This window comes from Paramormyrops kingsleyae, chromosome 9 (genome assembly GCF_048594095.1).
Source record: "Paramormyrops kingsleyae isolate MSU_618 chromosome 9, PKINGS_0.4, whole genome shotgun sequence".
Taxonomy (NCBI): Eukaryota; Metazoa; Chordata; class Actinopteri; order Osteoglossiformes; family Mormyridae; genus Paramormyrops; species Paramormyrops kingsleyae.
In genome coordinates, this window is record NC_132805.1 from 16614205 (window position 1) to 16629772 (window position 15568).

At 43.1% G+C, this 15568-nt stretch overlaps 1 protein-coding gene across 2 annotated transcripts in view; it reads right to left on the reverse strand.

The window, feature by feature from the left end:
• kirrel3l (kirre like nephrin family adhesion molecule 3, like) overlaps positions 1-15568 on the reverse strand; it is a 35015-nt gene that overhangs the window by 8703 nt on the left and 10744 nt on the right. For both annotated transcript variants that reach the window (XM_072716458.1, XM_072716457.1), the window contains exons 2-5: positions 3778-3930; positions 3270-3419; positions 1618-1775; positions 393-543 (exon numbers count right to left, since the gene is read on the reverse strand). In XM_072716458.1, the coding sequence (XP_072572559.1) occupies positions 393-543; positions 1618-1775; positions 3270-3419; positions 3778-3930 (612 nt within the window). The remainder of the gene's footprint in view (positions 1-392; positions 544-1617; positions 1776-3269; positions 3420-3777; positions 3931-15568) is intronic.

Below are 15568 nucleotides of genomic sequence, written 5' to 3' on the forward strand. Positions count from 1 at the left end.
TAGTCCATTAAACAAAACCTTTCTAATCACACATTTTATACTATCCATATCCACAGCTGCTCTTATTACAAACAATTTATTTTTAATGCGTAATGTACTCAGGCCACTAATCAAAAGTGCCTATGCAGGCATTGATCTTCACTTTCCTAAATTAAAATTCAGACTCCAATTCAGGGAATGAACATTCCATGTGTAGACCATATGTGGAAAGTTCGGGTTTACAAAGCACAAATCCAGACCGAGATTTTGTTTCAACCAATTAGTTGAAATAAAAATCTTGGTCTGGATTTGTACTTTCTGAACCTGGACTTTCCTTTTCTGGCGTAGACTAAGCAGAGACTGAGCCTGATGTGGCTGGCTTCTGGAGGGCTGGGAGCGTGACTTATACTCACGCTGCACACTGATGGTGACCGAGGTCTGCCGCCCACCTGGGGCGGCAGGGTTCAGCACCCTGCAAGTATAAATGCTCCCCGAGTCTTTGTCTTCGGGGGTAAGTGGGAGCATGCTCACCGCTACCTCCCGTTTGCCGTCCTCCATGAGCGTCTGCCATTGCGGAGAAAACACGTTGTCAAATTTAGCAAAACTCTTGGTACTGCATCCTTCGTCAGGCACATACGAATTCTTTAAACCCTCATGAAATGGTGTCAGTATGAAATCTTACGTTCCCTAAATTAAGCACATCACGCATGCATGTGTCAGCTTACTCAGTTGGTTAGTTCATTTATTTAAATAAGATGGCCTGGAATAACACCACATTGATTTATTTGTCCGTTATTGCTCAGCTTGCTAGCATCCAGAGGTAAACAGCACTTCTTTGTTCTCCCAGGTTTTTTAGGCCACAGATGTCAATTTGTTGCTAGCAAAAATCAATACTGTTAAGTAAGAAAATACGCACTTTGAAGGATATTGCAGGTGGAGGCAAAATTCAGCACTGACTCGGACCAATAATAGCAGCAAGTATCTCAAAATTACGTCAGTGCTAACAGCAAGGTGCTACTTAACTTAATAATGTGATGAGTAATCCTGAGCTCACTCCCCACCCATCTAGATTGGCCATTTGGTTCCACATTCAGGACAAAAAAACACAAGGTACCTCACATAGACATTTGCGCCCCCCCCCACCCTCACCCCCCTCATCCACCCCTGGCTTTCACCCTCTAAACGTGTCATTTAGTATCGTTTAGCGTGGTCAGGGAGCATGACAAATGTGGCACTTTTCCTGGATATGGATGTTTCACACCTCGCCACATCCTCATTGTGCCTCTGCATTGTTGTGGGTGATTTCACCGCTGCCCACCACCCCCACCCCCCTCCTCCCAGCAATTCTACTGTATCAATGTTCATGCCTGCCTGAGCTTCGCCATGCTCCAGTTATGCCGAGATGTTGGTGCATTAGAGAACCGAGCTGGGGATAGTGGACTACAGAGAGTGAAGTATAGCTATACTGCTGTTTTTGAGAGGTCTTGTAATAAAACATGGCTCTCAAACTGCACTGACTTAGAAATTGTAGATTCAATCTGAATCAGTGCTTCCTAGCATTTGTCTTTTAGGATGGTGGAGTTAATCAAAGGGAAGGAACCAGTTCCCATTACAGCAGAACTCCAGTCTTCCACTTACCTTGGAGTAAATGGCAGAGTCCTGGATCTCTCCATCTCTGTACCAGGTGATCTCTGCTGCTGGTTTGGCCCCTGAAGCTCTACAGGTAAGGTTGTGAGGGGTGTGAGCTTTCAGCTTTACGACCGGACCTCCCTCCACCACCGGGTCAGATGGGGGCACTGTAAACCATGAATATCCAAGTCACAAACAAGAGCCGTATAGCCAAGTCATCATACTGTCCTGTGGTTTCACTTCCACAATGTGTCATGTGTGTCTGGCTACAGAGAAATAAAAAAAAATAAAAGCTTTAGATCAACTACCATTCAAGTTCCTAAATAGGAGACAGACCATGTTAAAGTCAATGCTTGTTTAAAAATAGCTGAGATGATTATCTAATTAAATTGTGCCCTTTATACATTTTCAGGCTGCACTCTGCGGGCTTTACTCTCCAGTGACTCATATTACCTGTAGATTTGTATATTTATTTCACTTCTGTGCCTGCAAATAGGGCAGGTAGCCAAATACATCTCCAATCTAGGCATCTGTCTCTCAAGACAAAATGCCAGCACATAAACAACTGAGGCTCTCCCCGCCCCCCCTCCCGTCGATTTTAGAGGTCTTCCCACGGTGCTGCTGGGTTAGTATGTGGTTGGCCATTTTAATTTCCTCACGGATTCACTTGACTGCGTCCCCAGTGCTGAATGGTTGCATCAGATTGCTTGGGTCTCATCCAGTGCATCGATCTCTCTACACATTGCTTTGGTCCTCTGAGCTCAGCTTGATTTATTCATCTGTCTCATGGATGTCTCAGGTAGAGAGGAAAAAGAGGCCAGGACCTCACTGTCCTCTGGGGCTTCACTCTCAGCCCAGCTTGGACAGGAACTCTGTTTGCTGGGTTGGTTTGTGAGTGCTGACTGGAGAAATGCATACTCCTAGTGATGAGCTGTGTTGCTCATTATTAAGAAAACAATCCTGAACATGACTTTCCTTTTATTTATTTGACCTTTTTATTACCACCCTTTCTCACAGCTCAGTTCATAGCACAGCAACCTAAAACAACAGTTTCCAATGTTCTTTGTTCTTTGCCATCAATGAATAATGATGCCACCAAAAAAATCCATTCTTGCTATGCCTAGGGCAACCACCAGGTGCCACCAGCGTTCCATCAGTCTTCCCTCTCTCCAGTGACCTGGAGACAGAGGGCCCCGTGGTTTCACCAATCACTCATATTGTGTTAATGTAAAAGCTGCCTGCAGCTGACATACTGGGTGACTCACTGTAAAATGTGCTAACTGTGCAAAGCTTGACGTTTTAGCATCTAGGCAAGTCAATGGTGAATATGGTAAACACACTACCCTGGACCTTCACAGTCATGTTTATGGGATATTTCAAAAAGACTTTTTTCTGCCTGATAGAATACAGAACTACTGTCAGGGCAAGAATAACATCTCAGGACATCTATCAGAGAAATAAATATGCTAATAGTATAATTAAAATGTAACAAGAATGAATAAATAAATGAATGGAAAGTTGCAGATTTTCGCATTAAAAGACCACACCATGCTAGGAAACCCGCTTCTGTATCTTTTCTAAGAACTGCACAAAGGTGGTACCCTGTCATGGGAATCTCATCATGGGAATCTCGTCATCAGCGTTCAGAGAGCGCTACCTACCTAGCACAGTGAGTTTGGCACGATGAGAGCGCAGCGCCGCCTGCGTGGCCTGACACTCGTACATGGCATCGTCGGCAAGCTCGGTGGAGTCTATCTGCAGGCTGTGCTCCCCCGAGAGTGCATCGCCCATCAGAGAATAGCGTGTCCAGCCTGTGTGAAGCCAGGGGAGGAAGCACCGTCAGGAACGAAACAAACGAGCAGGACGCAGGACTGCCCCTAGAGGGTGCCGGGAATGAGGCACGGTGTATCAGCGCTCTCACTGCATTAACGGGACTTCCTCACCAGTAAGCAAGCAACATGGTTTAGAATAGCACTAGGATGATGAGCATGGGAGTAGTCAGGGAATGCAGGTGTTAGCTGGCCTCTGAAAGCTCATAATTTATTCTGTGGTGATTTAGTGGGACATTTTCACTGTCTCTTCGTAACACTATTCAGCAAAGTCAATTCAGCCGCAGACAGTCCCCAGTGTACTCTGACAAATCATGTCGCCTGCAATCAGAAGCCTCACCTGGCAGGTCCCTCTCTCCCCCGAGAGCCAGGCCATCTTTGGTCCACTGCACCATGCCACGGTATCCAACGATGATGCAGGGCAGTGTCACTGACTGGCCAGACACCACGACCTGGTCCTGAGGTTGCTGTGAGAAGTATGCGGCTTCAGCTGCTGTCGGGGCCAAAGAGGAACACATGAGCAACAATGTAAGGTATAGAAAATACAGCACTCTGCTAATTTATCAGCAACAAATATGTCACACAGACTTTGTTCTTTGAACATCAGCCATTATGTTTCCTAATAGACTTCATTGTTCTCTAATTTGATCTAATCATGATCTAAAGCAGCAAAAAGTATGTTTACAGTAAAAAACAAAGGAAGACAGATCCATTCTGCCATGTATTTTTTCAAATCCATCCAACCATCAGCACAGGTTTCTGGAGGTATTTATTATGTGTTTGTTTAAATGACATGAAACATATAAAACATGTAAACGTGAAAAATGTGTTCAAGATCATAAGCCATCATGCTGTATTGTTAACAGTATGAATTTCAGGTCCTTTTGTACTATGAAAGAATCAGGCATTTGCACAAACATCCTTCTTCAGGTTGCAAAGGTAAACATCCAAATCAGTGTTCCTTTTCATCAAGTGAAACCTGCCTCCCATATAACTTATTTAGCAAAGTATATAATGTACCAAAAACCTGCTTCACAGATACCCACAATTTGTTACAGTACAGTACAGTTTGTTATACATTAAAAAGAACTCCTTGCTAGAAACAGAGGTGCATCAATCACAGAATCAGAATCAGAATCGAGTTTATTGCCAAGTACGTTCACACATACATGGAATTTGCTTTGGTGGTTGGTGCCAGACTTCGAGAGATGAGGTGGTTAATATATAAATATATACACTCACCTAAAGGATTATTAGGAACACCTGTTCAATTTCTCATTAATGCAATTATCTAATCAACCAATCACATGGCAGTTGCTTCAATGCATTTAGGGGTGTGGTCCTGGTCAAGACAATCTCCTGAACTCCAAACTGAATGTCAGAATGGGAAAGAAAGGTGATTTAAGCAATTTTGAGCGTGGCATGGTTGTTGGTGCCAGACGGGCCGGTCTGAGTATTTCACAATCTGCTCAGTTACTGGGATTTTCACGCACAACCATTTCTAGGGTTTACAAAGAATGGTGTGCAACGGGAAAAACATCCAGTATGCGGCAGTCCTGTGGGCGAAAATGCCTTGTTGATGCTAGAGGTCAGAGGAGAATGGGCCGACTGATTCAAGCTGATAGAAGAGCAACTTTGACTGAAATAACCACTCGTTACAACCGAGGTATGCAGCAAAGCATTTGTGAAACCACAACACGCACAACCTTGAGGCGGATGGGCTACAACAGCAGAAGACCCCACCGGGTACCACTCATCTCCACTACAAATAGGAAAAAGAGGCTACAATTTGCACGAGCTCACCAAAATTGGACAGTTGAAGACTGGAAAAATGTTGCCTGGTCTGATGAGTCTCGATTTCTGTTGAGACATTCAAATTCAAGGCCCCTTAGTGCCAATTGGGCATCGTTTAAATGCCACGGCCTACCTGAGCATTGTTTCTGACCATGTACATCCCTTTATGACCACCATGTACCCATCCTCTGATGGCTACTTCCAGCAGGATAATGCACCATGTCACAAAGCTCGAATCATTTCAAATTGGTTTCTTGAACATGACAATGAGTTCACTGTACTAAAATGGCCCCCACAGTCACCAGATCTCAACCCAATAGAGCATCTTTGGGATGTGGTGGAACGGGAGCTTCGTGCCCTGGATGTGCATCCCACAAATCTCCATCAACTGCAAGATGTTATCCTATCAATATGGGCCAACATTTCTAAAGATTGCTTTCAGCACCTTTTTGAATCAATGCCACGTAGAATTAAGGCAGTTCTGAAGGCGAAAGGGGGTCAAACACTGTATTAGTATGGTGTTCCTAATAATCCTTTAGGTGAGTGTATACATGGAGTATGTTCAGGTACTAATTTAAATATAAATAGTTAGTGTATGTGGAATATGATACAGCAGTGGAAATATATACATATTTAGGACAGTGCATGCTTGTGGAGAAATAGAATTTGAGTGAGTGTTCCTGGCCTTATTTATGAGGCAGGCTGCGGTGGGGAAGAAACTGTTCCTATGACGTGATGTTTTAGTCCCAATGGACCGCAACCTTTTGCCAGAGGGGAGAGTCCAAAGCAGTTTGTGACCAGGATGAGAGTCTTCAAATGAAACAGCAACCCCTGTTCCTTGTCCAGTACAGGGTTGTGGTGAGCCTGAAGCCTGTTTTGGAAAACATTGGGCACAAGGGGAAGGCACGCTGGATGGGCTGGATGGTCCATTGTTTGGCACACTCTCACATGCTACGGGCAATTTAGAGACACCCGCTCACTCAACCAAGTGGCTTTTGGACTGCAGGGGGAAACCGGAGTCCCCAGAGAAGACCCATGCACACACAGGGAGAACATGCAAAGCTCCACACACCGAGCCATGGGTACAGAGCAAACCTCCACCCCAGAGGTAAGGCTACCCTCAAATGAAACACATTTCCACATGTAATGACTACTTGCTATTCCTTGTCAATGTAAATCCAGAAATGTGAATTCAGAAAGAGACAACAATACAGATGAGCCTAACAGCAGAGCTGGGATACAATCTTCTCTATGACAAATACACATAACAATAATTTTCATTTGACTGTATTCTATACTATGACTCCCTGTTGAAGATTCTCATTTCCGCGTAGTGGCTGGCTAACATTTTCTCGTAATCACTAACTTACATTTAAAGCCAGAGGATCTGTTTAGCCCAACTGTAAAACAGCATTAATTTCTTCAGTGACAAAAGCTGTAGGTTGCGTCTCTCAATAGTTAACTTTCATTTACAATGTGAGCAACGTGGAAGCCATCTATTTCAAATTAGAAGTTAGCTAGTTGAAGCAACAATGTTGGTGGAAAATCGCCCCCAGGGATCCACAGAGTAGTCTAAGGGGATCATCAGAAACATGTCATAAATTGATGAAATGCATTAGTGAACTTCTCATTCACAAAAAGAACTGTCAACCCCCAAGCCAAAAATATTCAAGGGGGACCATTTAAATACAAGAAAGTGGGCTGTAAATTGGATTGACTTACATGAACACTACAGTGAATGACTGAGAAAATATTCAACACAAATTTAACTCTAATATCCCAACAGACATTGTAATATTAACAATCAATCCATCCATCCATAATTTCCATAATTGAACCACTTATCCAGTACAGGGTTGTGGGGAAGTTCTGCGACACAAGTGAATATTGTCTGATATTTCATTTTACGAACAGCACAAGATCACAACCTTGCCACAGAGAAAACCTGCATTCCAGGAAAAATGATCTACTCTGATATCCAGACCACATCCACAGGTTTCTGGCATTAGGAATTAACCAGCTAAATTAAGCTGAGCAAAGTAACTTCTTATGAGAGCTTTCACAAACATTTTATGTTGTCAGTGGCTAGCCCTTTATCTCTTTGAAATAGATATTAGTATTCATGACAAATGCAGTTATCCCAGTTGCAAGCAAAACACTGAGTTCATTTGAAATGAGGGATGTATATTTCTATAGAGTATAATGAAATATGTGGTATAATTAGGAATGTGTTACAGCAAACCTAAAAGCTAAACCCTAAACAAATTATAATTTATAATTAAAATCTTCCTTGTGACCATATGGTATACCCACTCTGCTGAAATCGTGCCTTTTGCCTTTGCCAGGATGGATGTTAAACAATCAAAACACCATTTGCCACACTGGGGGATCCATCCATTAATGTCCTGAAAAATTGCCTTTGGCAATACTTTGCCATTATTTCTCAGGAAATCTCTACTGTAGGCTTGCTGGTGAAAGTCCCACAACTTGACCATAACTTAAACAACATATGTATAGTGTCTGATAAACAGGTGACAAATCTGTCCAAGAAAATAAGGAAAAAGGAGAGCATGAAAGGGAGGGGACAGGAGCTGAATGAGGCAGTAACTCCTTTTCACAGAAAAAAGGCTTTTCCTCATTTTCCCCCTCTTACTTTCTTTGTGGTTAAATGTAAGAATGAGGACTAAAGAAAGACGAAGAGGGGTCTATTCAGTGACCCTCGCCTACCCCCCCCAAATTATTTGCTGGGCCTGGAGAACTTAAACAGCAAGAGTAGGAGGCCTCCCAAAGAAGAAAGCTGTGAAAGGAGGGCAGCATACGGTGGCTGGAGACACACCATTGTCCCGCTGTCCCTGCGTTTTAATAGGCCTATTTATTTCCAATCAATCCGGCAAAATGTGAGTTTAATAGCTTTTCAATAGCAGTCTTTTCCCCAGAGGGGAAGCAGGATTTTCTCTCTTATTCACTGACACTCCCCACCCCTGGCTCTCTGTTTTTTCTTTCAGAGGTGCTCCATTGAAAAGAAGGTTTTCAAGCTCACTTGGCAGTGTTTGTTCGCCACTCAATTATCCACTTCATCTGGGCTATGCTGCTGAATCTACGATCCTAACCTACTCACCCAAAACCCTGACCCCCCCCCCAACCCCCATCCTTTCCAACTTTCCTGAATTTAACTAGCCGCCAAATGGTCCGAGTAATAAACTGTTCGTGCCGCAAACCAGTTCAGCTCCCATCTCTTTACAACCGTATTCCATTCCAATATGCATTTCTCTGCTTTAAGTGCCCCCCCCCCCAGAATTGTCATGGGTTCATGCTTATATTCAGGCACTCCCCCTCTACTCTTTAAGGTCTTTTTGTGTGCCAGTATGAGGTGCATGTTTCATGTGTTGTGGATCAAAGGACCTAAAACATGGCTGTCTCAGCTACTGGGCATTCGGAAGATGTTGGGATTTCTTTGCCATACATTAAACCCTGCTTTCTGGTTGGCTGACCCCAGTATTCTGTTCTTATTATGAACTGTAATTTTTCAAATGCTTTTTAACTGTTCAGTGCTTTTGGGTGTTATTTTTACACAAAGTACAATATACACATCAGTCACAAGCATGTATCCTGCTGTAGTGTCTAAACGTCCAATGGCCATTGCTGGTTGTTTTGGGAAATTGCATGTACACTGTTGTGTAAACATTTCACTCGCTCACGGACAACTGCTAAGCATACAAAGTCAGAACATCAGTAATTCAGTATACTTACTGAAAATCTTCAGCAGAAAACATTTCAACTAGCTAATGATTAATTAAAAATTCCTTTAATACTTCCTAGCTGAATAGCCAATTCTTTAAGGAAACATTAGCTGCTTAAATACATGAATAAATTTCTAATTGAGGAACTAAGATCAAGGCAGCCTGCGTAAAAGGCATCGGGATGAAGAGCCTGAATTGCACCCGATATTTTCACAGACACTTAGAGTCCATCCCCTGTCTTTGAAAGCCAGGGTGAGTTCGGAAAGGACCTTTATGTACAACCTCTCCCTTCTGAGGCTCCTTTTGGAAATGTTTTTTTTTTTTGTTCAGTGTACTTCAAAAAGGCAGAATTGCACTGCATTTTTCTTCCCTTAGTAACAAGGTCAAAACACGCTCGGCCCAATATGCTTTAATCCGGATTTTAAAAAATGGAACGTCATTTTACTACGCTGGATGCATAGGCTGCGGTGGGTGGGGTGGTGGGGGGCATAGCAGCAGAGGGCTGGGGGCCTCAGACGTAAACAGAGCAGGCAAGTTAACGGGGATTGAAGGCTAGATCAAATTTTTTTCTCGGATACAGAGAGTTTATTAGCATGTCATATGTTCGAATTAGGCATGGTGGGCTGTGTTTTCCAATCGATATATGCCGGCAAACGCAGCACCAGTTGTTTTCGTTTTCTACATTGATAGAGCCATGTTTACAATGCTTGGAAATGCATACAAACAGCAAACAGGTCTTTCCAATAATGAGGTCTGGGGCAGCAGCACAGGAAACATAAAAGAACATTAATGGAATTATGGTAATGGGAAGGGGCAGCGTGTCACCTGCTATGCTAAACACTGAACTACTGAGAACTGTAATGTGCATCCAAATATGGCACTATGGCCCATCACACTCATGGAGATTTCCTGAATGCATCATGGAGTTTTGTCTCAGTGACCCCACTCCACATTCCAGAGTGCTGAACTGATGGGTGGGCAGCATATTACAGAAATAATAGTTTTGGACTGAAGCTACTGGACGCTCATGGGGAGGAGATGGAAAGTGGCTGGCTGTTGGACTGGCCAGTTGAAGCATTCTGGTGATCTGGGTTTCTATTCCCAGTTTTTGACTGGGGCTGGCGCTCCACCAGTTCAGTTCCGCAAAACCCATAGATGTCTTCAATATGGCCTACCCACAGAGATCTACTTAAGACCTTCTTTAATGCTTCTTCAAGGCAGGGACAGTTTCTATTTTAGGAGCACCAGAGCACTCACATTTTATCTTTTCACCCCAGGGTCTTGCAGTCTTGCAAGGTCTTGGAGCACAAGTGCTCTTAAGTTGACTGAGCAGTTTACCTGGTAATAATTCAGTGCATAAAAAATAGAAAGTAGTATCTGGTGATACATTCCATCGGAGAATTCTGCAGCCATGTGCGTACAGGCTTGGATTTTGCTTTCGATTCTACGTCTGAAAACTGGGAAACCAGCTGAACCAAAGACCCCAAATGGAGCAGACCCACTCCTCCAGTGCCATCCATTGTGCCAGGTTAAGATAACGCGGGTAAATAACACTGGCTCTCTCAGCTGGCTCATACTGAGAGGATTCATTGTCCTTGTTTCCATCAACTCCTTTGTTTCCCTCTCATTACTGACATGTGCATATGGGAGCGCATACGAGAGAAAGCTGGCTGTATTCGGTCCCCCTGTGACTATCTTGGGGTTCGGCATGCAGAGCCTCTGTCTAATCACATTACAGCATTTCCTGCAGAAGCTTACAGTGTGCTTAGAAAGTGAGAGCACACAGAGTCCATCCCCTCCAACTGTCTAAAGACTTACTGTAGCATCCCGAGATGATATACTGAGACCAGGACCTCCTGCACTAATGTTGAATAAGTGAATATGTTAGGCGTTTTTTTTCCCTGTTTTTAACCAGCTTTGCTATTTGGGCACTCTTTCTCTCTCTGTCTCTCTTTCAAAACCCAGGCAAAGATTTCTTCTCTTTATTACCAAAAAGACTTGGTTTTGCTAGCTTGCAATGTTATCATCAATAAAAACTGTGCCTTTCCACTGCTAAGTCATGTAGCGCAATGAACAATCACACCTAAGGTTCTTCTAGACCTGGCCAGAAAAATATTTTCATAAGAAGAGAAACTGCCCCTAGTATCTAGAATACCCAACCTTCCACCATCTCCCACTTCAGACTCAACTCATTTCCAGCTTTGTGTCCCTTACTATCTACATGCCCCACCATCCCGCAAAAACAGTCGTGTGGCTATCCCTCCCCGCCACTCCTAGCAGTCATGATCCTTGAAATCAATGTCTCACAGCTCCTTTCAGAATTATGTAAGGTGTTGCTAATTGTTGATTTGCCTTCACCATGGCTGTTGTGTCTCTCATCTCTGGGCTTCCTGTCGTCCACAGCCATCAGCTCCCTGCTGCTCTCCATCCTCCCCGTGAAAATCGCAGGGGTTCGTGTCAGCTTGTTCACACACACACACACACACACACACACACACACACACGCCAAGCCAGGCCAGCGGAGGAAGGGATGAAACACTTATAATAAAATACAGGTGGCGATGCCAAAAAAACATAAGGCTGAGCATTAAAGAAGATATACTGTCCCCTTATAATTCACAAGGGGGAGTGATGCATGATGGAAATGAAAGGAGGGCTATAATCTGGCCATCTTGTGTGTCGTCAGCAGGGGTGCAGTAAGGGGGAGGAAAGTTAAGACGATTCCAAGGGCCCCTGAGTGACAGGGGCCTAAAATTTCAGAAAACAACTGGATTTATTTGAACTGGGTTGGCCAATATGATATGTTTTCATGGGCTCAAAATCTCTAGCAATGCTCCTGGTCATCAGCCCGGGTTATGAAAATGCTGTGAATTTCGATTTAGATTCAGTGTCAGTAAGTTTATGACATCAGCGGCCCGGCACCCATTTTATTTCCAGCTACTGACAATGGCTGAAGTAATAGTGGTGTGGATAGGAAGTGGGCTGCAGAGCATGATGCTGTTATCTGTGCATAGGAGCCATTGCAGCCAGCTGCCACACTGCACTGGCTGCTTCTGTCACACTGGCCTTGTGGCTGAGGGAGCTTCGTGCTCGAGCCCTGCCAAACACTGCTCCAAGAACTCCCACTCTGCCCAGGCTAGCTCTCGGTGTCAGGGAGCTCCAGCGAGCAAGACCATCGACCAGAATCGGCGATCAAGAAAAGGGGCCACGCAAAAAAGGGGGAGGGAGGGGAGAAGTTGTTTGTGCGCATCAGCCAATTGGCTTGACGAGATGTTGATTGAGCCAACCTTGTCATTGCGCTGCTGCAAGCCCTCTGATATTTCCCTACAAGACGGTTGCTTAGAGGCTCTGCCACTACCCCCAGTACCACCTGCCGCCCCCCCCCCGCCCGACACCCCACCCCCGATTGCTTTCACACGTCCTCTCTCTCTCATGCTCTCCTGAGCTTGCCAGGGCTTTCAGTATAATTTACTATGCTTTTAAATCATTAACTCAAGCTGATTGCAAAAAACCAGGGTGTACTGTATGCATGGCAGCTGACATTTTGGATAAAACAACAGCATGGCAACATCTGAGAAGGCAACTGTTTGTAGACGTCGTAAAATAAATAAAGCAGACGTAAATATATTCCTGCATGCTCCCAAGCTGCAATACAAGTAAACAGAACCAGCAAATACATGAAATATAAATTAAAAGTCCATGAAAAGTGGAAAGTATAATGTTAAAATGTGAGCCCTCCTCTCTCAGAGGAAACAGAAATGAAAACAAAGGAATACTCCACTTAGACAGTGCCACTGGGATTCTGGGCCCAACGCCCTGGGGCCTCAATTAATTTAGTCTGGGGATTTGCAACCTACACTTCTTAATTGAGCCCAGTGGAGGTGCCAGCGGCCCTGCTTGATAGGAAGCAGTGCCTTTCATAATTAATATATTTTTCTTTATTATTATTAGTTTTTAATGAGTATAGTAATCTTGTAAATGTATGCATCTCATTACTACAGAATGTGCTTTCATCACTATTGTTCCTCATAGCTGCTTGTATCTATAAACACAGAGAAAGAGACAGTTACTGTATCAGGTTGGATTTTTTTTTTAAATAAAAAAGATGGGCTATGTGAGTGTCTCATTAGTCCTACTTAATGTGTGTGCTTTTTAAAGCTTAAAGGTTAATGTGGAACTGCCATTAATTCCACTGAAGCACATTTTAATTTGTTTTTTTTTTTGACCGTTCAGTTACATAAAGCAGTACTGCTGTGAACGTGTTCTGGAATGACTAAATATAATAAACTTTTTTATTTTTTTTAATTCTTCCCCCCTCTGTGATCCCTCTCTTCTCTGCCTTCTGCTGCTCACTCTCACCTGTGTATCACTGAGACTCAGCCCCCCCCCCCCCCCAGGAGAGGTAAGGAGCAAAAAGAAACAATTGCAGGCTTCCCAGTAATCAAGGGCTGTCTGCTCCTACACCAGGCCGTTACGGCACCATTTATTAATCAATGTCCAAGGGAAAGATTTAATGAACTGAATTTTTTACTCCTTTCATCAGATTACCCCAGACTTGAAATAATTTTTAAAATTACTGAGTAAGGGCTTCCGGAACAAAAAAAGGAAAACCGTTACCTGCCGTCCTCGATACAATACATCCTGCTCTGCGTTGAGGGAAAATGGAAAAGAAACTAATTTCCTTACCTCTATCCCTTTACCATTGATTAGCAAAAGAACATAATTAGAGTAAAATGTAAAGTCAGGGCTTTTTGTTGGATTACACTGCTTCCTCAAGAAAAGAATCAGGCTGTGATTAAACAATAAATGATTAATGAGAGAACTAATTAGTCAATCAATTATTAAGCAAGCACTGTGAATAAGAATGGACAAACAGGGAAGAAAAAAAGATAAGGGAAGAGGAATGGCCAGAATTTAAAATTATAAACACATACTGAAAAAGACTGAAAGGTGTTTGTTCAATCCTCGGTCTCACTGTTCAGGATAAACAGCTGCACTTCCATCAATTCCTGTGCAGTCATGTGTGCTTCCAAAGTCAAGAGAGTCTGCAGTCAGCCGGGTTCTGTTCATAGTGATGAAAGCAATATCTACACTTGGTATTTACAGCTCGGGAAGCGCATATTGCATGGGGTATAAACACTGATCTGCTCTGTGACGGACTTACGGCCAGCATCTACTGGATGGGAGAGAGCTTCCCAGCTACCTCACAGTGCCATTTAAACTGGGGCAGCCATCAATCATTTAGGACGTGCCATCGAAACTGATGCAGCGTGACCGTGTTTGATGAGACACTGCGTCTGATGTGTGAAATATGGTCTGTGACTGACTTTGATATAATATCACATTCCCAGTCAGGTTTGACCTTTTTTATAATATTAATCTCTGCAGTAAAAGAGTATATATATAGTATGCACTTCATTTTGTTTCATGCAGTTTGGTTAGTTTTTGCTCTGGAATGTTACCTGACTGCACAGCAGAATGACAACATGCAGAATGTATTTTCCGGCTGGAGAGTTTTATTGGGCCCATTAAATTGTGGCATTTCTCTTTGGGGTACTGCATATGAATAGCTTGATCCTGAATGAAGAAGCTTCAGCCATCTATATATTTCTTGGCAGTTTGCTTCTACCATTTGTAACAAGCCCTTAAATAATAGAAATAGAAAATGGAAATCTCCTGGGCAGAAAATAGCTGGCAGTTCAGCAGCAGTCGATGCTGCAACTCAGCACTAGCTGGGTATATCCTGAATGTGTTGTATAGCACATATTTCTGGCTTGGATTCCTATATTCACAAAGTTGACTGGTGCTGTATTTTGTCTCAGTGATGGCATGGAATCAGGGATATCCTCATACTTCTGTAGCTCTGAATAGACACATTGTCCTGCTGCTCTGCTAGCTTATTGAATCAGCGAACATATGGTGCGCCTGTAAGCCCTGAAAGGCTGCCACAGGCTGGTCCCATGACCCTTGTTCTTTCTCAGCCCCTTAACTACTTAAACAGGGCTTGTGGTCTGATGAACTTAAACACTTCATTTAGCAGCCTGAAGTATGGAAGGCCCTGACCCCACTCATTACTTCATTCCAGGGTATGCATCTGTGTCCTGGTGCGAGAGTATGTGTTACTGGGTTGGGAAGCATAGTAACAGGCACCTTCAATAATGTATACATCAAGAACATACAATGTCAACTGTGTAGTTGACAGCTTATGAACACATCTTGCTTGTTACTCTATATTTAAACACTACAGCAGAAATGTTCCGTAGTGGAGATAGTGGCCTTGGTATCTGCTTGAAAAATGTTTTTTTTTTTTTTTTTTTTCCTGGGATAACACATCATAAAATATTAATTTATCCTGACTGGAATTGATAAATAATATCTATATACAGTGGTACCTCAGAACTCAAATTTAATCCGATCAGAACTCCAGATCGAATCCTAAAAAGTTCGAGTTGTGATCAAATTTTCCCCATAAGAAATAATGGAAAACAAATTAATTGGTTCCCGGCCCTAAATAATTACGCCTTTTAGCATTTAAACACAAAATGAAATAAAACAAGAAGACCATGTACTGTACTAAACACATCTAAGCACATTTAT